Source organism: Monodelphis domestica, chromosome 8, assembly GCF_027887165.1.
Source record: "Monodelphis domestica isolate mMonDom1 chromosome 8, mMonDom1.pri, whole genome shotgun sequence".
NCBI lineage: Eukaryota > Metazoa > Chordata > Mammalia > Didelphimorphia > Didelphidae > Monodelphis > Monodelphis domestica.
Window position 1 is genome coordinate 35,029,301 of NC_077234.1, and position 26,271 is coordinate 35,055,571.

Here is a 26,271-nt window from a genome sequence, read left to right on the forward strand (position 1 = left end):
GCCATAAGGTTGGAGTTGTACCTACAAGTATAAAATGTTTGGACTAATAAACTGAGATAATATTAGTAAAGGACTTAGCATAGTGCCTACTATGTACAAGGCATTTATCAAATGTTTGCTTGCTCTGTTACTATTCTCATTATCCACAATGGTTAAACAAAGTGGATGAAAAACTCATGTTCAGCTGGATGAGTAGCCCAAATAGTTCACCACTAAGCCAACTTTGGATAGTTTTTACTGATGGTTAAGGAGCTGGCGGCAGAACTAAGTAGGAAGAGGTGACCAGGCTGGCCATTTGAGAAACCTGATAGTGTTTTTGATGACTTCAAAAACCTTAATGATATGAAAGTTTATTTCTTGAACACCAGTATCTTAATACTGATGCTATATATATAATTACAAGTCATGAAAAACCTTGACTTTAGAAGAATGAAAGTTAGAAACAATTCCAATCTCCTAAGGTTTTAATAAGCTACTCTGTCAATAATGATTTTTAAATCAGGAGTGATATGAGACATTTTAGCATAAAATTATTTTTTTCCAAATATATGTAAAAATAAATTTCTACATTTATTAAAAATTTTTTGAGTTTTGAATTTTCTCCCTCCTTTCATTTCTTCTTCCTTCACTGAAAAGGCAAATAATTTGATATAGGCTATAAATGTACAGTCATGTAGAACACATTTCCATATATTGTGAAAGAAAAACAGACCCAACCAAAAAACAACCCAAGAAAAATAAAGTTAAAAACAAGAATGCTTCAATGTGCATTCAGTCTACATAATTTCTTTCTCTGGAGGTGGATAGCATTTTTCATCATAAATCCTTCAGAATTGTCGAACTATCGTATTACTGAGAATAACTAAATCATTTACAGTTGATCATCAATCATTATGTTTTTTGTGTAAAATATCCTTCTGGTTCTGCTCACTTCACCTTGCATCAGTTCATATATGTCTTTTCAGGTTTTTCTGAAAGCACCCTGATCATTATTTCTTATAGAACAATAGTAATCTGTCCCAATCATATATTACAATTTGTTCAGCTTTTCTCAATTGATGGGAATTCCATCAATTTTATTCTTTACCACAACAAAAAGAGCTACTATATTTTTTATAGTCCTGCCCTCTCCTACTCCCTCCTATGCTTGCTTGCTTCCTCCCTTCCTTCCTTCCTTCCTTCCTTCCTTCCTTCCTTCCTTCCTTCCTTCCTTCCTTCCTTCCTTCCTTCCTTCCTTCCTTCCTTCCTTCCTTCCTCTTTCTCTCATTCTCTTTGGGATACATAACACTAATGGTATTTCTGGGTGGTCAAAGAGTATGCACAGTTTTATAGCTCTTTGGACTACATTGTTCTTCAGGATGATTAGGTCAGTTTACAGCTCCACCAACTGTGTATCAGTGTTCCTATTTTTCCATATTCCCTTTAACCATTTGTCATTTCCTTTTTTTTTGTCATATTAGTCAGTTTGATAGATGTGAAGTTGTACCTTATAGTTATTTTAATTTGCATTTCTCTAATCAATAGTAGTTTAGAACATTTTTCATATGAATATAAATAGCTTTGATTTCTTTACCAAGCTGTGGACAACTTTTTCCTAAAAACTGCATGTTCATATCCTTTGATTATTTGCCAATTGGGGAATGACTTACATTATTATAATTTGACTTAGTTCTCCACTTATTTGAGAAATGAAGCATTCATCAGACAAACTGCAAAAATATGTCCCCCAGTTTTCTTTTTTCATTAAAATATTCACTGCATTAGTTTTGTTTGTGCAAAAACTTAAACTTAATGTAATCAAAAGAATCTATTTTATATCCTGTAATATTTTCTATATCTTGTTTGGTCCATACACTCCTCCGTTATCCATGGATCTGACTAGAGAAGCATTCTATGCTTCCTTAATTAACTAATGTTAACCTTTTTATGTCTAAATCCACTCTGCTGTCTGATTCCATGGGTTAGTTCATTTCATTCACATTCATATTTATGATTACTGTGTATTTTTCTCTATTCTTCTTTTCCCTTTGTTTATCTTTTTTCTTTCTTTCTTTATGCCCTGTTACTCCTCAAAAACATATTGCTTTTGACCACTACCTATTTTTCTACTAGTGCTCCCCTTCCTCCTTCTTCCCTGTAGGGTAAGATAGATTTCTATACACAACTGAGTATGCTATTCCTTCTTTGAGCCAATTCTGATGAGAGTAAGTTATAAGCATTGTCTGCCAACGTCCCCCCTCCCATCTTCCCCTCCACTGTAAAAGTTCTGTACCTCTTTTATACCAGATAATTTACAACATTCTACTCCCTTCCTCCTTCTTCTAGTACATCCCTCTTTCTCATCTCTTAATTAGACTTCTTCAACTTCTTTTTTAGCCTCCAATTCTAGAAGGAAATTTTCCTTCATAATTTCTTTTTTCTTTTATAATTGAATATTAACTGATTTTATTTTGTTTTAGCAGTAGTATCCAGTGTCCTCTTATTGCACAGACTTTATTTTTTTTATTTTATTTGTTTTTAAATTTAAATTAATTTACTTAGTCAATTTAGAACATTATTCCTTGGTTACAAGAATCATATTATTTCCCTCCTTCCCCTCCCCCCACCCTTCCCATAGCTGATGCACAATTTCACTGGGTATTACATGTGTCCTTGATCAAAATCTATTTTCATGTTGTTGGTGTTTGCATTAGGATGTTCATTTAGGATCGACATTCCCCAACCATATCCCACAGTTTTTCCTCTGAATGTGGATAGTGTTTTTTCTCATATATCCCTCCAAGTTGTTCAGGATTCCATTGACACTAATGGAAAAGTCCATTACATTCTATTGTACCACAGTGTATCAGTCTCTATGTACAATGTTCTCCTGGTTCTGCTCCTTTCACTCTGCATCAATTCCTGGAGGTCATTCCAGTTCCCATGGAATTCCTCCAGTTTATTATTACTTTGAGCACAATAGTATTTCATCATCAACATATACCACAATTTATTCAGCCATTCCCCAATTGAAGGGCATCCCCTAATTTTCCATTTTTTTTGGCTACCCCAAAGAGCATAGCTATGAATATTCTTGTACATGTCTTTTTCCTTATTATTTCCTTATTATCTCTTTGGGTACAAACCCAGCAGTGCTATGGCTGGATCAAAGGGCAGACAGTCTTTTAGCACCCTTTGGGCATAGTTTCAAATTGCCCTCCAGAATGGTTGGATTAATTCACAACTCCACCAGCAATGCATTAATGTCCTGACTTTCCTTCATAATTTCTTGAAAGATGATGTTTAGACTCCTTTTTTGATCATGGCTTTCATGTAAACTAATTAACAGATGTTCTCTCCTGGATCTCTTTCCCATTGAGATAATTCACATTTTCTTTGATTTTTCATTCTTTTGACTTTGTTTTATTATTTTGTGATGTCTTATGGAGTCATTAGTCTCCACTTGTCAATCCTAATTTATAAGGAATTATTTTCTTCATTGAGCTTTTTGTACCCCCTTTTATATTTGGCCATTTAGACTTTTTAAGAAGTTGTTTTCATCAGTGAATTTTTGTTGTTCTTTTTTCCATTTGGGCAAAGCTGCTTTTTAAAAGATGTTCTTTTTCATCCGTGAGTTTTTGTGCCTCTTTTATTATTTGTCTTATTCTATTTTTAAAATTCTATTTTCTTCAGGTATTTTTTGTGCTTCCTTTACCAAGATGTTGACAATTAAAAAAAATTATTCTCTTGCATTATCCTCATTTCTTTCTCTAATTTTCCCTCTACCTATTTTATTTAATTTTAAAAATCTTTTTTGAGGTGTTCCAGGAATCAATTTTTGATCTTGAGACCAATTCACATTTTTCTTTGAGGTTTTGCATGTAGGTCTTTTGATGAGCCTTCTTAGATTGCTTTGATCTTCCCTATCACCATAATAATTTTACATAGATTAATTTTTTGCTGTTTGTTTATTTTTCCAGATTATTTCTTCATTTGTAATTTATGTTAAAATTGGGCTCTACTCCAGGGTGTGAAGGACACTGATCCAAGCTACAGGTTTTTCATTTTCCTCTTTTCAGAGCTACTACTGAGGGGTCTATATTTTTTCCAAGGTGTATGATCAAAGGAGAAGTGTGGTCATTGCTTTTGTGAAGATTGGATTTAGATATCTCCAGATTGTAAGAATGAAGATACTTAGCTCTTTCTGTATTGTGAAGATAAAATTGTAATCTCCTGATTGTAACAATGAAGGTACTTAGCTCTTTCTTTATAGTGAAGCTAGAATTGTAAGCTACAATCTATTTTTAGATTTTAACTACAAAAAGGTGTTAAGTAACTACAAAAGGTGAACTTAACAAAAGAAGATTTAAGTAACCCAAAAAGATATAATCTAATCAGAGAAGGTATGAACTAAAGAGTGGTCAGTCCTGGAGAAAAGCATCTGCTGTGATTGGTAGATGTGAAAATTTAGAGGAGGTGACACAAGAGCAAAAGGTCTTTAAATAGAGGAAAAGAAGACTGAAAAAGGAGAGAGTCAGTCACCACGGGCTTGGAGTGAAGGATCAGTCACTCAGAGATGAAGGTTAGACGGACATTAGGACAGTCAGTGACCTGGGATTGGAGTGAAGGATGGAGGAGAAACTGGAAGACCAACACCCAGACTTCTTTTAGACTGTTACCATTGGTGAGTGAAAAGCTGAATTAGTGACCCCACCTTTCTGGAGGTGTGAAGTCTCCAGGTAAGGCCCATCTTCTTTTGAGACTCTTTTTCCCTGGCTGGGACTTAGAAATTCTAATTGGTAAGAAGAAGCCAGAGTTTTCTCTCATTCCTTAATATCTTCCTTCTATTGTAAATATTGTAAATAAACTACCATAAATTCCATTTACTTTAGTAATTAATTTTGGGATTTAGAAATCAAATCCCTGGTGACCACCTAATTAATATATTTCAGAGTCCAACCACAATTTTAAATTTAACACTTTCCTGGTTACCACACTCTTTTCCATATTGAGACTGTGACCAGGCTCCTCACTCCTGCTAGTACTCTTCCTCACTCAGTGACTGTAACCTACAGCCATGAATGGAGAAGGCAACAGAGTCCTGCTCCCAGTGCCAGCAAAAGGCTCCCTGCAATCTCCTTCTGATCAGTTGTCTGACCCTCTTGCAAACTGTGGACTGAGAGTGCTAGAAACTGCTGCTACTGTTGCCTATTCAGTCACCTGTAGAACCTGTTGCTGGTGCATGGTCTGAGCTGGTGTGTCCTATACTGGACTGTATTACCTTCTCATTCCTTTGAAACAGACCTTTCCTGTTGATTTTCCAACTTGTCTTTGTCTATAAAATTGTTAAATTACTTTGCCTTATCCTTTTGCTGGTTCTTGTTTTGAGGAGTTATTATTATTATTATTATTTGGAGTTTATGGTGATTTAATTACAACAGGAGGAAGAAATTATCAGAGGGAGAGAAGGAAAGGAGGTTAACTCAACTGCTCTGGTTCAGGCTGAGCCAAGAAGGAGTTTAAGGCCTTGGAGAGCCAAGGCAGAGAAGGGAGTCAGTCCTTATTCACATGACCAATCTGAAGGAAAGCTGTCTGTGGGCCTCCTCCCAGCTGGCGTTCCAGGATTGAACTGGCATCTAGCCTTCTCCACAGGAAGTGATGAGAACTTCAGAGGCTGTTCTACCTCACTTCCTGCGTTTGAGGAGTTATTTTAATGATTTTCTTGGAGGGGAATTTAGGAGAGTTCAGGTGAGTTCCTTGCTTTACTCTGCCATCTTGGCTCTACTCTAAGGAGATATTATTGAGTAAATTTTGTCATTCATGTGGAGAGAACAAGAGGCTAAAGATGGACAGCGAGTAAACTTCCCAGAATCAGAAGGGTTTAGGTTTTAAGGATGTGGAAAGAGAATGCTCATCATCCCTACAAAATCATGTCTAGGAAAGTACTAACTATTTCTACTGAGGGATTTTTTTTTCATCTTTTGTATAAATAGTACACATTACACAAATGGTTCAAATGGAACAAATAGAAGCTGCATTATGATAATTCACTTTATAGCAATTTTGCTCAAATCTATTTATTCCTCAATGTGGAGGGATATTATCAGTGCTTTCGAGGCTGTTTACACAATGGAACCTGGATATAAAGAATAAAAAAAGGAGCCTGAACTTGGAAATTCTTGTTTTGGCTGTACATTATTCTGAATACTTTTCAAGGTGGCATTTAGAATGAAGAAATAGAAGGAAGACTACTAATTAATTTAGATAACATAAAGACATATGATCTTAACCAGTGAATGATGACTGAAAGCTATCTATTTAACTGCAAAGCAGTGTTTATAGGTCTATTTAAAAACAATATATTCATTCTCTAGTAGTACATATTTACTTTTGGGAGTTAAATTGGACTGATAAGATAAACTTTTATTTCATCCACCTAAATGTTGAAGTAATTGATATCTGAACCAGAAAACTTTTCTATTAAGCATTGCTAAGGACTTGATCCATTACTGAATATTTACTTATTTCATAAATAAATCTTGATATTTCCATCAAGAAAAGTCAGCAAATGCTTATTAGATTACTTTATTATTATTAAAATACAGTCAAGCCTGTATAAAAATATGCAGAATTGCATTCTTTTTTTTTGCTGGAATAAATGAATAAAATCCCAGGCAAAAACTTTATAAATGAAAAGAAAGAAAATCTGGTCATAGAAAATTATTATTTATTTGAGGTACACAGACTACCCAGCATGAATCAAGCTGAGCTTTTCTTTTAACAAGAAAAATGAGTGGCTGCTCTATTTTACAATGAGTAATTTTCCTCCCCAAACAATATATAGTTTAGACTCATGATAACAGTGAGCTCTTATATGAATTGAGACATCTGTGGGTCTAATCTGTGACCCCCACCCTCCCCGAAAGACCACAATTTTCCAGAATACAAAAGATATATTTTCTAAATATTGTTTGCCTGTCTCTAAAACTTTACATATGTACCAAAGGATCATGGATCTAGGACTAGGAGGAATGTTGCAAGTCATCTTGCCTAATCCCCTCAACCTAAAAATAAGGAAATTAAGACTTGGAGATAGTAAGTAATTTACCTAAGGTAACATTTTTTGGCATTTTAGAGGTGCTCTATTATGATATAATAAAATAATATTTATTATTTACTTTTCAATATTTCATTACCTTTGTTTTTAAACAAATTTTATTTGTGAATTCGCCAGCTACTAGTTTTTTTTTTTTCTTACAATTTGTGAATCCTGGGGGGACTAGATCTACAAAGTATTTATAAATGTGTAAATCACTAAATATTATGGGACTTTACCATTTTACACTTTCCATGTATCCTAATTCAACGGACTACATTGTTTTCTCCATGAAATTCCATCTCTTTCCTGATACTTTCTTTCCATCGACTCTTTTATGGGTTGTTAAATACTCTGGATAATGTGAGAATAAAATTTGAATTTCTGTATATTGTAATAAATTTGAGATATTATGAAAAAGATGAATAAAATTAGCTAAACATTCCTTACATGGGTTGCCCAATTTGACGTATATTATTTGCCAGGCAAAGTTTTTGAAGGGAAAAGTATTCTTAGTACTAACACAACCATAAATTTAGCCGATATGTTCAATAAAATGTATTTTTATATAGTTGAAAATGGATGCTTTTGGTGAATATTCATTTGGGAAAAGGTAATGCATACGTGAGATGTTCTGGGGTGGGGGATGGCTCTTTAAGAGTACCTCTGCCTGGTTCCTGGCTACTGCCATTGGTTGCCTCCTTTGCCAGAAGAGAGCCGGGCATGTTTCTTAGTTGTGTAAGCAGTAAGTAGTGAACTCAGTGCTATCTCAGTTTGAAGAAGGTGACCTGGGTATGGGCAGGGGTTTTCCAAGATGTTAACAAATGTGCCAGCCCCCATCTGCTCCCCATTGAGAATAGGAGGTATCAGTGAGACTCAGGTTTTAATGATTGCAATGACATCTCCAGGAAAAAAGTCAGTGTGGATGGGCTTGCCAGTCCAAGAACCCTACAGATGGAGATTCTATAACCTTCAGCTTCAGCCTGCTGGAAGATATAATTGTCTTTATGCATTGTTCCTGCTATAATTAAAGACCATTTCTTTTGGTTCTGGCGGCTCCTGAGATGGCCAGTACTTTCCCAGAAGAAACCTTTCTTCAATGTCTGTGCGTGTGTGTGTGCAGTCGCCCATGTGTGACTTCATATGCAGATATATTTATCTTTAGGCATCTATGTGTGAGTACAGTTGGGGGAAGAAGGAGATTATTTCTGTGTATTTCTATGGAAATTCTAAGAGGTTAGGTGTTTCAAAGATGTCTGAGAGAATAAAAAAGAAAAGCCTGCAAATTACAGGCATAGACATATGGCACTAGACTTGGGATCAGGAGGACCTAAATCCAAATTCTACCACTGACATTTATTGAGTCTGTGGGGTGTACAATGTGTTCAGGAAGGACTAGAATTTCTGGCATGAAGGCTTGACAAGCCCTTTTCAGGGCTGCTCATCCACCTTTGGAGTCTTCTTTTTAACTCAACTTTCACCCACTTTTACCCAACTTTCTTTCACCCAACACCCAACCAAACTTTCATTCAGCTCCAAGAAGCTGTAGCAGATGCAGTGGCCATCTTGGGGACTGGCTAATCAGGTTGAGAGTGCCCACTAGACCTCAGAACCCACCATTGGCCAGGCCATTATCATTATTCTCATTTCCCTGGTGGCTTCCCCTGGTGGAGTGGACAAATAAGAACAATTTGTTCCAATGGCCACGAAGGTGTTTAGAAGCAGGTGCTGTGGAACACTTAGAGCTTGGCCAAACATTGTAGAAGCCAAGGCCATCATTGCATCCCGAGCTATGCCAGTCGTCTTGACTTTTTTCTTGACATTTGACTTCAGTGATTCTGGAAAAAAGAATGCAGCAACTCTGCCTTGCTTAAATCCAATTTATGCTCAACTCAAAAGATATCAGCAGCATTGTTCATTTTGGTCCTTTTTGAGTAGGAAGGACCACAACCAACCATGTGACTCCCTAATAGTCACAAATGGCTAAGTCGCAGAAAAATTTCCATGAGACTCATCTGTAAAATGGGGATAATAATAGCATTTACCTCACAGGGTCCATGTGAGGAGCATATGGAATGGCATATATCAAGTACTTTGCAAACCTTAAGCATATTAGATATTTTGAAGTCATAATCTTTTAGTTCCACTCTTTTATATAAAATAGAGTTGATGGTCTCTATGATTATCTACCTATAACTCCTTTATCCTATGAAAATTCTAGAATGGATTATTAACTCATCATCAAAGAGGCATTATTAAGCATTCACTTTGTGTCAGACACCACGTAAGGCATGGAGGATAAAAAAAGAGGATAATGAGATAGCTCCTGCTCTCAAAGCTTACATTTTAAAGGAGAGAAGATATATACACAGAGAAGGAGATAAACTGTTTTAATAGACCTGAGCTGTGATTTCATTTGTAAAGAAAGCATCTAGTAAGGCAATGCCTTGCATTTACTAATGCAGATTGGTTCTGCTCTGATATCTACATCTATATCTGTCCCTGTCTCTTGGGGATATATAGACATAGATAAAGATAGAGGCAGAGATAAACAGTTAGATAGACACATAGATAGGTAGACAGAGATGGATGGATGGATGGATAGATAAATAGATACAGACAGATAGATAGACACATAGAGATGGATAGATGGATGGATGGATGGATGGATGGATGGACAGATAAATAGATACAGACAGATAGGCAGATAGATGATAGACACATAGTTCTAGGGAGTTGTCAGGGCCACTGAGAAGTTATTATCTAACCCGTGTAAAAGGCTGGCCCTGAACTCGGGTCTTTCTTACTACAAGGTCAGCTGTCTACTGTGCTACATTGCCTCTCATATACAGATAATATACAAAATAAGAATAGAAAAATGTGGATCTTCAAGCTTTGGTAGAAGGTAGGAATGTCTGAGTATAGGTGCCATGAAGAACTGTATATCTGCCATCTGGGAACAGAAGTGGCTAGATTGGAGAAAGGCTCACGACCATAACGTTTGCCACAAGGTTATTAATTTTTTGACCATAGTAACTCATCGAGTAGCTCAGAGGAAAGGTGTGGAGGAATTGTGGTCTGCCTTGGTGAAGGGATTATCCATACCACTTAAATCATGGTACATACAACCATGGATGTTGGATGGGACATTAGGGAATCACCTCATCCAAGGAAACTAAACTTGGGTTCATGAACTTGTTTAACAATAAGTTAACTGTCTTTCAATATAATTGGGTCCTAGCTAAACTTATGTATTTAGTTTTATGCATTTAAAGGAAAGGGATGGAAGAAGAACACTTCTATGGTACTTACTATATGCCAGACATCATGCTAGTGGCTTTTATTAAAATTTCTTTTTAAACCCTTACCTTCCATCTTGGAATCAATACTCTATTTTGGTTCCAAGGCAGAAGAGTAGTAAGGGTTAGGCAATGGGGGTCAAGTGACCTGCCCAGGGTCACACAGCTAGGAAGTGTCTATGGTCAGATTTGAACCTAGGACCTCCCATCTCTAGGCCTGAGTCTCAATCCATTGAGCCACCCTGTTGCCCTCAACTTTTTGGATTTCTAAGTGCCAAATTCTTCTCACAACAGCAGCAGGTAGGCTCAGGAAGTCTAGAAGAAATATAAAATGCCCAAATCCAGACTATTAATGATTTAGTATGGCTTATACAACTGGGAAATCTGAACTAGTCCTCTAGTCTTTGACTTATTCTCAACTAGGGCTCCAATTAATCAGATTAGCGACAACTGTCAGAAGGGCAGTTTTGTTCTCTCTTGTTCTCCCCAAACAGACTTCCCAGTTCCTTTGAGATTCAGGATTCATTATTGTCGGCTGGATTTACGAGGTACGTCTAAGCACCTTGTCCAGAGAACACTCAATAGTTCAATAGTTTGATCTGAGAGGTTTCTTGACAAACTGGCCCCGACCTCCCTTCCATCTGTCAGGAGCTGTCCATGTCCGGGTGAGGGCCTTGGCAAAGGTCAATGAGCAGGACGTGCCATGAGGTGATGCTTACAGAGCCGCGACCTTGGGGCACTGGCTGGTCGATATTGCCGTTGCTTCCAGGATTATAGGATTTCATCGAGGGGCTGTAGTGGATAGAGGCCTGAGACACAAAGCACCTTGACCGAAGTCGCAGAGGGGTGACAGCCAATCTCTGAGCGGGGATTTAAATCCAGGTCCTATGACTCTAAAGCAATGAGGTCTTCTTTCCTAGGCATGATGGGAAAGAACTGAGCACTAGGACCCTCTTGGTTCTCCTGGGGTCTCTTGGAATGCCATTTGAGAATCAACCATCCAACACAACATTCTTGAGAGTGTTGGCAAATGTGGTGAGAAGAGGAAAGCAGAAACCAAGAGAGAGTAAAGAGAAAGCCCAGAGAGAACCCGGAAGGTAGGACAATAGTAAAATCAAACTTTAGAATGCTGCATCATGGGAAAGTGGGCACTTTTTGCACAACCTGACAGTCCCTTGGTTGACTGTGTTCCATTCTAGACTTCACAATGCTTTCTTTCCCCATATACACATATCAAGAATTGGGTGCCAGTTCTGATACCCTTTAGCTTGGCACCCACAACATTCCGTACAAGGTTGGTTTTGAACATTTTCTTATTTCCTTTTTTTCACTACTCCCTTCCCTTTGGTGAGAAATGCCTTCCCCAAACACCTTTCTCTCCTCAAAACAAACAAACAGACACCTTTTTAATATACCAGATGGATTTATACTACTTATTTTTTCTGGCTTTTATTCTTAAAATTCAAAATAATACTGAGGACATAGTATATTTCTTCTGTCCAGACTTTTGATTTCATTTATGTTGGGAACTCCCAGGGAGGAAACTCCATTTACCAATGTGGATGAGCACCTTCCTCTGCAAGTTACTTCAAACTGTTTGCTTCTGTTCCCTCATTTGTATAATGAGTTGGAGAGGGAAAGGGCAAACTACTCTAGTATCTTTGCCAAGAAAATTCCATATCAGGTCACAGAGAGTCAAACATGTCTGCAATGGTTTAACAACAACAATCTAATTTGTAATCTTTGAGGATTGACTGGGGCATTGAAAGGTTTAAGGACTTGCCCAAGGTCACACAGTAGGTGTCAGAGGTAGGATCTTCTTCAGGTCCTCAGACTATGAGCCTGGCTCTCTAGGCACTGTATCATTAGGACTCATTCTTATTTTACAGTTAAATATAATTATACATAGAAATTGAGTTAAATATAACTATAAAAAAGTTAAATAGAACCATAAATATAACTTACAAATGAATAGCAGGAGGGTGGTTGTTACCTGTGTACACATACTCCATATATGCAGGGTGGGTTTTTGAGAAAACCTCTTTCACTTTCTCTATTTTGTCAGCCCTTACTTTGGTTGCAAATGGCGTGTACATGACCGAGAAGGATTCTGCTCTGGTGAGGGCTTCTTCGATCATTGCCTGGAAAGGAAGCAGAAACATGTACGGAATGAATAAAAAATGTACCTACTTTAAGAAGGCAAAAATATAATTACCTTCATGGATGACTTAAAAAAAAGAAATGTATCGCACTGCTAAGATAACATATTTGGGTCTTGAATATTAATTAGGAAGAAATTCTAATTAGTTTCGGGAAATATAGTTTCATGTTCAGACAGCCAATTAAGTGGAGAATAAAAATTGTAAGCCAACTTTCTCTAAACTGAGTTCAGATTATGGTACAAATAAAAATATATTCTACTTTATCTTCCAAGGTACCATCTTTTTCTTGAGTTTTTTTCCCTTCTTCTAATTCTTAATCTTGACTTTGAATTTGCCTACTCAGGCTGTTATTGTTCAGGCACTGGAGAAGTGACCTTCAAATAGGAATTCTGGTGGTTATATGCAAACATGTTGACGATGATTTGGGACGAATGACACCTCCCTTTTATGTGAATCTGGGGAAAAGTGATGTCTTTCTTCTGTCCCTCTTTCTAAATCAGAAGCATTGATGTGAATGTTTTTGTTCTCAAGCAAAAGTCAAGAAGACCTGGGTTTAGATACTGTTCCTGACATGAATAGGACAACTAGATGGGACCTGGAGTAAGGAACACTCAGTTTTCTGAGTTCAAATCTGGACTCATACACATTAGTTATATGACCCTGGGCAAGTCACTTCCCTCTGTTTGCTTCAGTTTCCTCATCTGTAAAATAAGCTGGAGAAGGAAATGGCAACCCACTCTAGTCTTTGCCAAGAAAACCCCAAATAGAGTCTTGAAGAGTTTGACATGACTGAAAAATGATTAAACAACCATCACGCTTAATAGCTTTGAGGTCATTTAACATATATGAGCCTCAATTTCCTCATCCACAAAATGGGATCTTAATAATACTTGGAGCATTTACCTCATGGACTTGTGATGTTCAAGACATGCTATTTATGTGTTACTCTGTAAGCCTTAACATTATTATTACTGTTGGTATTATTATTGTTATTAAATTATTGCATTATCTTATTTTTATTATTATGAAAGGCAGCATGGCATCATTTATAGAGAGTTGGCCTTGGAATTAGGAAGCTCTGGATTAAAGTCCTTCCGCTGAGTCCTGCTTGTTGTGTGGCCATGGGTGAGTCACAATGTCTCAATGGTCATACTTTGGAGATAAATTATCAATCTGCTTGTTTGGATGGACTCTTCACACTGGAAGATCTTCACATATTATGCCAATGAAATTCCTTTAAAACAGTTTTTCCTATGCAACAATCTCCACAATGCTTACAAAGCCATTCACCATCACTCTAGGCTTCCTATTGTGAGCAAGGCTATTACTGCCTCATAATAGATTGAAAAGAAGATGGCTCCAGGTTTTAAAAGGGAATTGATATCCTCTGCCCACATTCAAAGTCTCCAAGTGGGCCAGGAAGCAGCAATGACTATAGTCATTTCTCATTATGGAAACTGGTATAAAAGGACATTACCAAAATCCATCTTGGTTCCGTGTCCAACAATTGTGACTGACAATAATCCATAAAGAAAAAGAGAGATTTGTGTTTTTGAGTGAGAAAGAAGGCGGGCAACAGAACCACCATCACAGAATGTTATTACCAGTGCATCCTTTTATAAACAAGTTTCTGGTGGGAAGCAAAAGCAGAATCTCGATAATGGGGAGCTATTTTTATGCTGGAAAGTTAGGTGAAACCTACCATTTGCCACTTCCCAGATGTTGGCACCTGCCCTAGACATGCTTGTTTTTCTGGTAAGTTAGCTGTGTGAACAGGAAGTCATTTGGAAGGTAGAGGCTGGGAAATTATGTGCAAATGAATGGCTGGGCAAATTTTTTACTATATGAAATGATGTTGCCCATTATCGGTGACAGGATTATCTTTCTCCTAAGTCTCTGAAGTCTACATTGAAAGAAGCAAAGAAATAATCAGCTATGTGAGGAGAGGAAGATGTGGATGATTTGGCAAACTGGGGGGCTCAGTTGGTATGGTTTGGGCACTCAGGTCAGGATCACCCAGCCAAGAGCTGAGTCCTGGCTTGAGAGGGCAGAGAGATTTGGAAGATGGGAATTCAGGAAGCCAAACTAGGTGATGTAGGGCACCAAGAGGAATACTTTGAGCTAGCTGCGGTGAAGCGGGTAGAGATGGGACACAGTGAGGAGAGTCAACGATGCATTGATCTTAGCTTCCAAATGGTTGCCTCCATGACCTATCTGAATGTCTAGGAGGAGAGGACTTTAGGTTAGTTCCTGTGAAGCCCCAAGCTTCCTAGCTGTGACTATTCTCCCCTTCATCAAACAATGTCTCTCTTTTATTCATAGATATCATATATAATCATAGATTTAGAGGTAGAAGGGACACAATAGTCCATCCTGCACAACTCCCTCATTTTCTCATGAGGAAAATGGCGCCCAGAGTCTTGCCTAAGGTCATATAAGTAATAGGTAGCAATAGTAGAATTGGAACTCGGGTCACAGAATCATAGATTTAGAAGATCTGGAAGGGACTCAGGAGGCTATTTCACAGATAAGGAAACTGAGGCCCAGTGAGTTAAAATGATTTACCCAAGGCCACATGCTTGACATAGTGTTGACTCAAATCCCTTAAACCCTTGATGTGCTTCCTCATCAGAAAAATTAGAAGGGTGAACTTTGTGACCTTCAGGTCCCTTCTGACTCGAGACCTGTGGTTCTACGACAGTTCAAGTCATCAGTGACATGCATAAGGAAGGCTTCTCCCACTAAAGACTATTTCAGGTTGAGGATTGTTTTTGATTTCTGGGGCTCTCCAATACAAAATCACTGGACACAGCTCTGAAGAATGCAGGAATATCTCCTTTTTGGAGAGGCCACCCACTTTGGTGGTCTGAGCCTAGCTTCTCCACTCGAGGCTGCCTCAGCAGCAATGGCATGATCAACTCTTCCAACACTGGGCCTTTTTTTCCTATATAAACTCTCCACTCGTGATTACGATGTTTTATCAGAATCATAGCAGGATGTGGCCATGGTATTTTAAAAAACCTCTTATCTTCCATCTTAGAGTTAATACTAAGTACTGATTCCAAGGCAAAAGAGCAGTAAGGACTAGGCAACTGCAGTTAAGTGGCTTGTCCAGGGTCACACAGTATCGAAGGCCACATTTGAATCCAAGACTTCCCATATGTAGGCCTGGCTCTCATTTGCTGAGTCACCTAGTTGCCCTACCTGCTGTAGTTTTGATATTTAGGTGCCAGAGACTACATTTGTCAAAGTAATATCTGGTAAGTCTGGTTCTGGATTTTTCTTAAACCTTTACCTTCTGTCATAGAATCAATGCTAAGTATTGGTTCCAAGGTAGAAGAATAATAAGGATTAGGCATTTGGGGGTTAAGTAACTCACCCATGGTCACATTGCTAAGAAGTATCTGAGACCATATTTGAACCCAGGACCTCTCACCTGCAGACCTCTCTCTAACCTCCAACCCTTGGCCCCAGGTTTTTGAAAGCTAAAAAAAGAGATCAAACCCTGATACTATAAAAATAAAACTCAAAGGCATATACATATATTTTTTTCTGATGAGAGCAGATATTAGGTTTTTGATAACCCCTCAGAAATGAAAATAAATTCCAGATAAATGACTCCTTATTTATTGTCTACTGAAGACTCCCCTTGAGTTTGGATGGATAGCAGAGGAAGGAGACCAGATGGAGAGCAGCAGCTGGCAAAAGACAAGGCTTACAATAAAATGGAGGAAGATGATAAAGGAATGTTTTGTGATTTGATACAAAGAAATATGTGGGGTCCCCTTCTTTTGACAACTGTAAGAGATGTGGAGAGCCTGGGGAGCATTAATTATATATTACTTTAGAAAGGCATCACTCAGGATGGTAACAGGCCGATTTATTCTTCAACCCTTCCAATTCCTTAATCTATTGCATTATTTCTGAATTTGTATATTCTCTCTTCCTTTGTAAATGATGAAATACTAGAAAATGAACTCTTGTAGACTAGAGAATAGACCATTTGGTGATCAGCTGGCAGGACTAGGAATGTCTGTCATGGAGAGAAGACTTTGAGAAGATTTGATAGCTAAGTATTTGAGGGCTGTTGAGGAGAGGGCAGCTAGGGTAGTTAGGTGGTACAGGGGATAGAGCACTGGGCCAAAAGTCAGGAAGATTCATATTCCCAAATTCAAATCTGACTTTAGATATTTACTAGCTGTGTGACTCTGGGCAAGTCATTTAATTTTCTTTGCCTTAGTTTCCTTATTTGTAAAATAAGTTGGAGAAGGAAATGGCAAACTACTTCAGTATTTTTGCCAAGAAAAACCCAATGGGATCACAAAGAGTCAGCACTACTGAAATGACTGAATAACAACAAGAAGTAGAGGAAGGCAGAATTTAAAGTAATGGTTAAAAATGGAAGAGAGGCAGCTTTAGGCTTAGGAAATGGAAAGAAAAAGATCCTAAAAAAGGGGAATGGGATGACATTAGTGGTGGGTTCTTCATTAGGAAAGGTCTAGCAGTGGCCAGATGACTACTTGTTAGAGGGTGTTATAGAGGGGATTACGAGTTGGGCCATGTGGCCTCTGAGATACCTTCAAACTTCAATTCAGAGAGTCTGTGATTTGAGGTTTGAAGAGAAGGATACCCAGTGACTACAGCTGAGGCAACAGGAAGGGATGGTAGGGCTTAAGTATGTGCATGTTCACTGACCTTAGGCAGTTGGTCTAACTCCAAGAATTTCTAGGAGGCTGAGTGGCTAGTGTTAGGGTTTAATTATCAGAGATGTATAGGAAGTTGAGAAAGATAAGAGCCTTATTAGATTATATTTAAATAAAAATATATTACCTACCTACCTATGTATCCACCACCCACCTAGCTATCCTATCCTATCCTATCTATCTATCTATCTATCTATCTATCTATCTATCTATCTATCTATCTATCTATCTATCTATCCATCCATCCATCCATCCATCCATCCATCCATCCATCCATCCATCCATCCATCCATCCATCTATCTATCTATCTATCTATCTATCTATCTATCTATCTATCTATCTATCTATCTATCTATCTATCTATCTACCTGTCTGTCTATCCATCCACTTCTCCATTTATCTTTCTATATCTATGAAGCACTCACTGTGCTAAGACTGGGGGATACCAATACAAAAGTGACACTCATTATATTGATGGTAGCTGGTTCTGGTCAAGATCTATCAAAGGCAGGGCCCGTGGGCTGGGTCTGAGAAGAAATCCTCAGTTCTCCAGGAAGTTCATTGAAAATCAGCAAAGATGAATAGAGTACTTCATTCTTTGCAGTGACACTTTGCTCTCCAGGATTCCTTGCCTTTTCCTTAAAGTTCTGTATCTGCTACCCTGTAGACTATTTGGTGGATGCTTTAGTGACCATGAAGCCTAGTTTTTCATTTGGTTATTCAAAGAGTATAAACTCTTTGCTTTGGAATAATTGGGGCAAGAGGAGCCAGCCTGAGTCTTTTTAAGAAATAGAAATGCAGCTTAATTGTTTTCAAGTGGATATAGTGGCTCAAATTAGGCCAATATCATTACTCAGTAGAGAGGTCCTTAGAGGACCTGCTACAATGAATAGAGAAGAATATTTTACAATTTGAACCTCAAATACAGATTAAATGGGTGCTTCAAAAGTGTTCAAGTAGGCTTGAAAAGAGATTATTTTCATAAGTAGTTGAAACATTCTTCTTGTAATCTCATTAATACTACTGGGGGCAGGGAGGTGTGTTAATATTATCTAGTTCAGAGTGGCGGGCTCATCATCAAGGTAGCCACAGAATGATGCAATATTGGTTACAGCAGCTCTTGAAAATCACTTATTAAAGCTGTGGAAGGGTTTGCAATCTACAAATATTGGGGTCAGGGGCAGGCAGTATGTACACGGATGGAATGACCAGTCCCTGGAGTGAGGAAGCCAAATGGTGGCCAGGAGGTGGTGTTTTTATTCCCATTTTATAGTTGAGGAAACTGAGGCTAAGAGTGGTTAAATGATTTAGCTCTGGGTCACACAGCTAGTTTCTGATGTGGAATTTGAACTTGGGCTTTCCTGAATCTAGGGTTAGACACTTAGCCACCTATACTGCCACTCCTCCTACTGCTACTGCTGCTACTACTACCTATGAATAAAGGGTCTTTTTAAATAAAGGGACTTTTTAAAAAGTCCAATGCAACTGAAAAAAGAGTATGTATTCTAGATAAATGTAGTCTGGACTAAAGGAGTTTCAAATATTTCATAGAGTCATAGAATCTTAGAATTCTAAAACTACATGGGGATTCATCTAGTCCGTTACTAAGGGTCAAGGATCACAGGTTTAGAACTGGATGGTCCTTAAGAGGTCATCTAGTTACAGAATCACAGATCAAGAGCTCAAAGGGACCTCAGAGGTCACTGAGTCTAACCCTTTAATTTTATAAATGAGGACCAGAGAGGCTCTACTATTTGCCCAGCATCTTTTAGCCAGAACACTTTAAAAATGGGACTTGAGCCCTTCTTATTTTCCAGGTCCACTTGTGACTTAGCTGAGACCACACAGCTGGACAAATCATGTTTGGGGTCCAGACTCTGGCTTATCAGCTTTTTCTATATGTAATCAATATATTTTGTTATTTTAGACAGTCAATGAAAAGACTCTGAGGAGGAACTAAATTGAAATTTCTGATTTGTAATTAAGGCTTCCCTCTGGTTTCCTAGCAAGGTAATCTCTGCAAAACAAAATAAACCAAGTTTGTCAGTGGTCTCTCACCTCCTCTTTTGGGAAACACAGGTTCCTTTCTGAGTGCCCCCTTCAATTCCTTTATTTCTTTTTTAAAAAAACCTCTTACCTTCTGCCTTAGAATCAATACTAGCTATTGGTTCTAGGGCAGAAGAAGAGTAAGGGCTAGACAATGGATGTCAAGTGCCTTGCCTAGGGTCACACAGCTAGGAAATATCTGAGGTCAGGTCTGAATCCAGGACATCCCATGTCTCTAGGGTTGGCTCTCTGTCCACTGAGTCATCTAGCTGACCTCCAGCATAATTTAATTTTAACAGAGGTCTTAAGCCCTAATGCATAACTCAAAGGATATTCTCTAGCTGTGGATATTTTAGACAACATGACAGGCCGGTGGGATGGTGTTTCAGTGTTTCTCAAATCTCATATTCAGAGTAGCTTCCAGCTGTGTAATTGGAAAATCTTGTACCCTTGGACTTCATCTCCCAGCATTCCTTTCTTTTTCATCTTCATGTTTATGTTTGTTATGTGTGTGTGGCTCCTCCCTCTCACTATCTCTTTTTTCCATGTGCGTGGCTGGGTAAGCTCTCTCTGTTTTTCTAGCCTTTTATTTTCCTTTTTGCTTCAAGGTATAATTAACGACTCTTATTAAATATAATACTTGGAGTATTTGGGATATTAATTTTTAATCTACATACAGCACTGTCCATGCATAGACCTGGCATTAGCCATTAGCATCATTAATAGGAATAACATACTACTGGAATCTCAGAACTAGTTAGGGAGAATTAAAAATCTAAGTAGCTGGGGACATGTAGGCATCTCTCAATGCCTCAGTGTGGTTGGGTCCCTGATGCACCTCTGAGCTGGTCAGAGAAGAGAGGGAGTGATAAGAAGGGGTTTGAATGACTTATTGGGAGACAGGACAAAGAAAGGGGTCAAGACCCAACTTAGGGAAACTAGGATGGATCAGACTTGAGGTGACCCCCAGACTGTTTTTGTTTCGGTCACTGTTATGTCATCATTTGTCCTGTTTTGTGTCTTGTTGCCTCTCTTCTCATCTGTTTTCAATACAGATTTTAAAAAGTTAGCCTAAAGAATCCTGCACTGTGAATTCTTGAGGTTTTTATGTCATGATTTCCCACTAGACTACTCTTTCAGGGCAGGGAGTTTTGCTTCCCTGGCAACATCTATCACAGTACTGGGCATTCAGTAGGTGCTTTATACATGTGGACATTTTTGATGAATTCTTTGAATCAGTATTAATCATAATTGTAATCATCACTAGTATGTATATAGAGATTTAAGGTTTGTGAAGTGTTTTACAGATCTTATCTCACTTAATCTTCATAACAATCCAGGTTGATAAGTTGCTATTATTTCCCTCATTTTGCAAATGAGGAAACAGAGGCACAAATTAAGTGATTTGTCCAAGGTCACACAGTGAGTAAATGCCTTTGATAAATTTGAACTCAGGTCTTCCGGACTCTGAGTACAATGCTCTAGCCACTAAGTAAGACAAATCTACCTTTTCTAGACAGGTGTGCTTCTTCTACCACAGGTATGTGTGGTACAGTGGAATGAGCACTAGATTTGGAGTTAGAGGACCTCGGTTCAAATCTTAGCCCTGTCACTTGTTACCGGTCTCTTACCCCATCTGAGCCTCGGTCTTCTTATCGATACAATGAGTGGGTTGGATCTGTAACTTCTCTTCCAACTCTAAATGCACGAGCCTACTTAGCTCATGAAGATGGCGTCCACAGAGAGACCATTCCCTGTACTCCGAAGCACCGAGTGTCTGCCAGGGACAAGGTGAATGGGTCTGACCACTGCTTGCTTAATGTGCATAGAAATGGAAAAGAACGAAGCGGGCCTTCTCTTGCACCATTGTGTGCACAAGCAGATTGTTGCTGAAATCTAGTCTGTGTTTCTGGTGTCCTGTGGTACTCCGACCTGGTGAGATCGTACTCAACTACTGCTCTCAGTTTTGCACCGCCATTTTGAGGAGGCCAGTAATAAGTTGAGGAGTGTCAAGAGTGGGACATCCAGAATGCCAATATTACCCTTTATTGATAAGAGATTCTTAACTTGTTTTGTTATGGATCTTTTTTGTTTAGTCTGGTGAAATCTATGGATGTTTTCTCAGAATACTGTTTTTAAATGCATCAAATAAAACAAGGCATATGAGCAAGCAGGTCACAGAGTGCTAGATTTGGTGTTAGGAAGATCTGAGATCAAATCCTGCCTAGGCAAGCCACTTAACCTCTGACTTTTTCAGTAGAGTAACAGCAATTCCTACTCAGAGTTATTGTGGGGACCAAATGTGATATCATTAAAGCACTCTATAAATACTAGATATTCTTTATCTTTATTATATTCTTTAAGATGACCAAGGAATTCATGTTGAAATAGTTACATTTCTCTCTCATCTAGCTCCTTCTTTCTGTCTCTGCCTGTCTCTCTCTTTCCCTTCCTTGGGTGGCAAGCTTTGTGCAATCATTGCTGTCTCTTGGTCTTTGGGGTATTCCAGATATAGCATCTGTTGCTGAAGGCTGGGGGGGGGCATAGAGAGACAGACCTGGCCTTGATGTCAGGAAGACCAGGGTTCAAATCTCACTTCTGGTGCATCCTGGCTGGTTGATCCAAGGGCAATCATTGAGTCTCTTAGTGTCCAAATACCTGCTTAGGATGATGAGTTTCAGAGAAGATGCTGACCTGCATTAATAGAGGGAGTTTCCCACTTGGGACTTCCTTCTATCAATGAAAATCACCACTCTGATTCCTGCCCTAAAGGGGAATGGGCTGCTGTGGGTTCCAGTGGGTTTCCCACAACAGAGGTCTTCAAACAATAGCTGCTGTTGGTGAACACTTATTGAGGAAGTTGTAGAGGAGATTCTCTTAGGCTGAATGGTCACAGAGATCTCTTTCCACTCTTAAATTTGGAATTTCTGACTCTTAGGTTTAAATATCACTGGACCACATTGCTTTACTTGGAATTTTAGAGATGGGGGCTTGTGACCTCAGAGACTGTTGAACCCAGTTCCCTCATTTTACACAAGAGGGAACTCGGGTCTAATAATTATATAAATGTTAAATATTTTAAAGCAGCAGCTTGTGCCGAGGACAAAGTAATGGACTTAGAGTTAGGAAGACCTGAGTCATATCCAACCTCAGACACTTATACTATCTGAGTGACTTAGGGACAAATTACTTCAACTTTCTGCCTTTGTTTCCTCATCTGTAAAATAGTGATAATAATAGCATCAACTCAGAATGGTTGTTGTAAAGATAAAAACAAACAAACAAACAAAGATAGGTGGTTCAGTGGATAGAGAGCCAGACCTATAGATGAGGGGTCCTGGGTTCAGGTCCTGACTTTGGATACTTCCTTGTTGTGAGATCCTGGACAAGTCACTAAACCTCAATTGCCTATCCCTTACTATTTTTCTATCCTGGAATCCATGCCAAATATAGATTCTAAGACCCAAGGTAAGGGTTATAAAAAAGGTTAAATGAAATATATTTGTAGAATCCTTTGCAAACCTTAAAGAGCTACATAAACACTAATAGCTATTTTTATTATTGTTATTGTTATTTGTTACTGGAGGTTAAGATCTCATGAATAATGCATAACTGAATGAAATTAAAAGCTGAGATATCCTTTGATCTGCCGATAGTCTAATATAATTGAATCTAAGATTTGTGTGCTATACTTAAGTCAAAGAAAAAACTATTTAAGGGAATTCATTATTAAAGGCATTTAAAAAATTCATACTGATTTCTTCATAATGAAGAATGTAAGTTTTGCTACCATATTCTTTAATTGTAGTCACTGCAAGTTAGTTAATTTGGAAAATCTAATTATCTTGACATCTAAAATTAACACAAAAGACAAAAGTCTTCTGGGGGCTTTGTCGGGTGGTGGGCATGTACACTTTCACTCTGCATCCTTTCCACAATTGCTGGGCTGACTTTTTATTGATGATTTTTGTTAATGTAATAGTATGTCAGAGTAATAGATGTACGAGGCAACTGTTAGCCCTTCTCTTGCCCATTACTGTTTTTATGCTGAAATGTTTCCTTCCAGAAATACGGGCATCCTGCTGAACAGTCTGCACTCCATGCCCAACATTTTTCTAACGTAAAGGAATATCTGGCAGTTTTGCCATTAAATCTGTCTGCCCAATGATGCGAAAGTTATAAATATCTTCAGGCAGTTGTAATCATGTTATTTTTATTTGATTTTTTTTTCTGGAAAGGACCAAAGAATGTCTGAATTCATCTTTTTTTTTTCTTCAAAAACATCATCACCTCCTGGGCCAAGCTTCTGTTTAGTTCTCTGCCTTTTGTCTCCTAGTCCTGCTTGTTAGGCAGAGGCTACATCTAGGATCAAGTGATGTAGATTCTTCAGTACTTTTCATGTTTATACCTTACCTGACACCTGGGCAAAATGTACTCTAAGTGTATACTGAACATGACCAGGAAAAACTGGATCTGACAAATCCTGAGGGCATTTAGGGGACATATATGGGGTGTAGGAGTAGAGGAATAGGCCATTGAATGATGAGGGCCTCCATGGTGGCTGGGAAATAACTTGGGCTTTCACTGGTATACAGAATTTCCATATAGAGGCTCCTTTCTACCAGCACAGGTATAGAACATCTCTGCAATTTATAAACTAAGGGAGTTTGCCTGGAGGAGAGAGAGAGGTGGGGAGAAAGAGAGGGGGGGGGAGAGAGAGAGAGACAGAGACAGAGACAGGAGAGAGGAGAGAGAGAAATATATATATATATATATATGTATATATATATATATATATATATACAGCCGATGTGTGCCAGAAGAGGGATTCCACAATGAGGAGGGAGCAGAGGGTACCTATGCTCATAGGATCATAGACAGATTGCTGGAAGAGACCTTAGAAATCATTGAATTCAACCCCTTATTTTTACAGATAAGTCACACAGAGATTAAATAACTCACACCCAGGCTCACACAGCTAGTAAATATATGAGGAAGGTTCTGAACCCAGGACATTTGGACCCCAAATCCAGTGCCTTATCAACTATACTATATTGTCTTTCTTCTCTATGATACCCTGTCCTGATATGAAGATTCAAAATGGAGGTGATTTGAAGGTGACATTTGAATATCCTATTAGGAGCTATGGTTTGGAGACTCCATTGGAGAACCCAGTGAGGAATTTAGAGATCTCTTTCAGCTCTTAATTTATATCATCTAGATTAATGACACATTGGAAATATGAGGATAGAGAGGCCAATTAACTTGCTGAAAGTCATGTAATTAGGTAGCAGCAAGAGTAGAGATTAGGATCCAGGTCTTAGTTCAGCATTCTTCTTGATGAACCAGAATGCTTTCATGATTTGCAATGTCTTGAAGTATAATGATAGGATCACTCGCCACAGAGTAGTATTTGCTATATAGATCTTCCTTGAAAATTTAGTTACTTTAGTGTCAAGATAACTTTGGTATGTGAACTTAGTTCAGTTATAATAGGGTGGGCACCATATTGTAAGCAGATCACAGACTCACTGATGTAAGGCTGGAAGGGATTTCACAGGCAATCTTTTCCAATCTCTTTATTTTACCAATGAGGAAAATGGGGTCCCCAAGGTAGGAGCAATTTGAACTCAAGTCCTTTGAGTCCAGAGTCAGTACTCTTACCATTATCCTGAAAGACTCTTTCCAGTAATCACCTTGACCCATTCCCCCATATATATATAACATATATATATATATAAAATATTAAAAATAAATATATAGTACATTTTACTCTACCAAGAGACACACAAGAAAATATGAAAGTCTGTTCCCATCATCTCACAATAAGAATAATCCCTCCAACATGCAGGTTGCCTCTACGGTTCATAAGAAGGAGGTACTTACCCTCTCCCATTCTTTAAAAATATCATTAGTTTCTTTGAAAATTTAATTTAATTTAATTGAAAATTTAATGTGTTTTATGATTAAATACTTATTATTAAATAACACTTAAGTTCTTAGTAAATGCTTACTATGTGCCAGGCATCGTGTTAAACACTTTCAAAGAATTTCTCCTGTGATCTGCGCAACAACCCCATCCTCATTTTACAGTTGAGGAAGCTGCAGTAAGCTAAATGCTTCTCTCAGGGTCACATAACTACTCTGATTCTGGAGTTGAACTCAGGTCAAAGCCCAGAAATCTATTCATTCTGCTACTTCACTGGTTCTATAGAACCAATATTATACTATAGGAAAAGAAAATCAGAAACATCTAAACTGAAGCCAACGGGTGAACAACTGAAAACTCTAGTAGATTATATGAAGGTCTGTGACTTCTGTTAGTTGTAAATCTTTCTGATGATATTTTGTTGATGGCTTTTGATTTTGCGTGTGTGTGTGTGTGTGTGTGTGTGTGTGTGTGTGTGTGTGTGTGTTCATTATCAATTCTTCGGAATCAAGGAGGGTCAATAGTTCTTAAAACTTGCAAAGATGTTTGTCTTTGGAGTGTTGCCTGATTTTATTGGAAAGGTTAAGGAAAGGATTTTTTGGGAAAAATTTCTAGCTTATCTTTGTATACAATAGTATATGGATATATATTATGTAATAGTATATATACAATCTAGTATATGCAATACAAAAGTAGCTTTTGGTTTAAAATATATACTAGTGATTATTTTAAGGAAAAGTCACTAATTCCAAAGTTTTCTCATGTTTTGCTTTAAACAAAAATAGTTATATTTTCTTAAAAGCTTTTTCTACATACTGACAAAGTAATAATATTTTTGGATTTTATTATTAATATGGCTTATGGTCTTTGTCATATTAAACGAAATCTATATTCCTAGTATAAATATAACCTAGTCTTAGTGTATAATCTTTGTAATATGCATCACTATTCATTAAAGATATTGGACTATAGGTATCCTTTTGTGTTTTATTTTCTTTTATTTTGTTAATAATCTCATTTCTGATAGTCAGGACTTCTTTTCTGGTTTTTAATTGG

At 37.9% G+C, this 26,271-nt stretch overlaps 1 protein-coding gene across 3 annotated transcripts in view; it reads right to left on the reverse strand.

Annotated features, from left to right (window-relative positions):
• Positions 1-26,271, reverse strand: part of SPATA16 (spermatogenesis associated 16) — a 322,779-nt gene that overhangs the window by 66,859 nt on the left and 229,649 nt on the right. For all 3 annotated transcript variants that reach the window (XM_001365003.4, XM_007501945.3, XM_007501947.3), the window contains one exon: positions 12,368-12,515. In XM_001365003.4, coding sequence (XP_001365040.1) covers positions 12,368-12,515 — 148 coding nt within the window. The remainder of the gene's footprint in view (positions 1-12,367; positions 12,516-26,271) is intronic.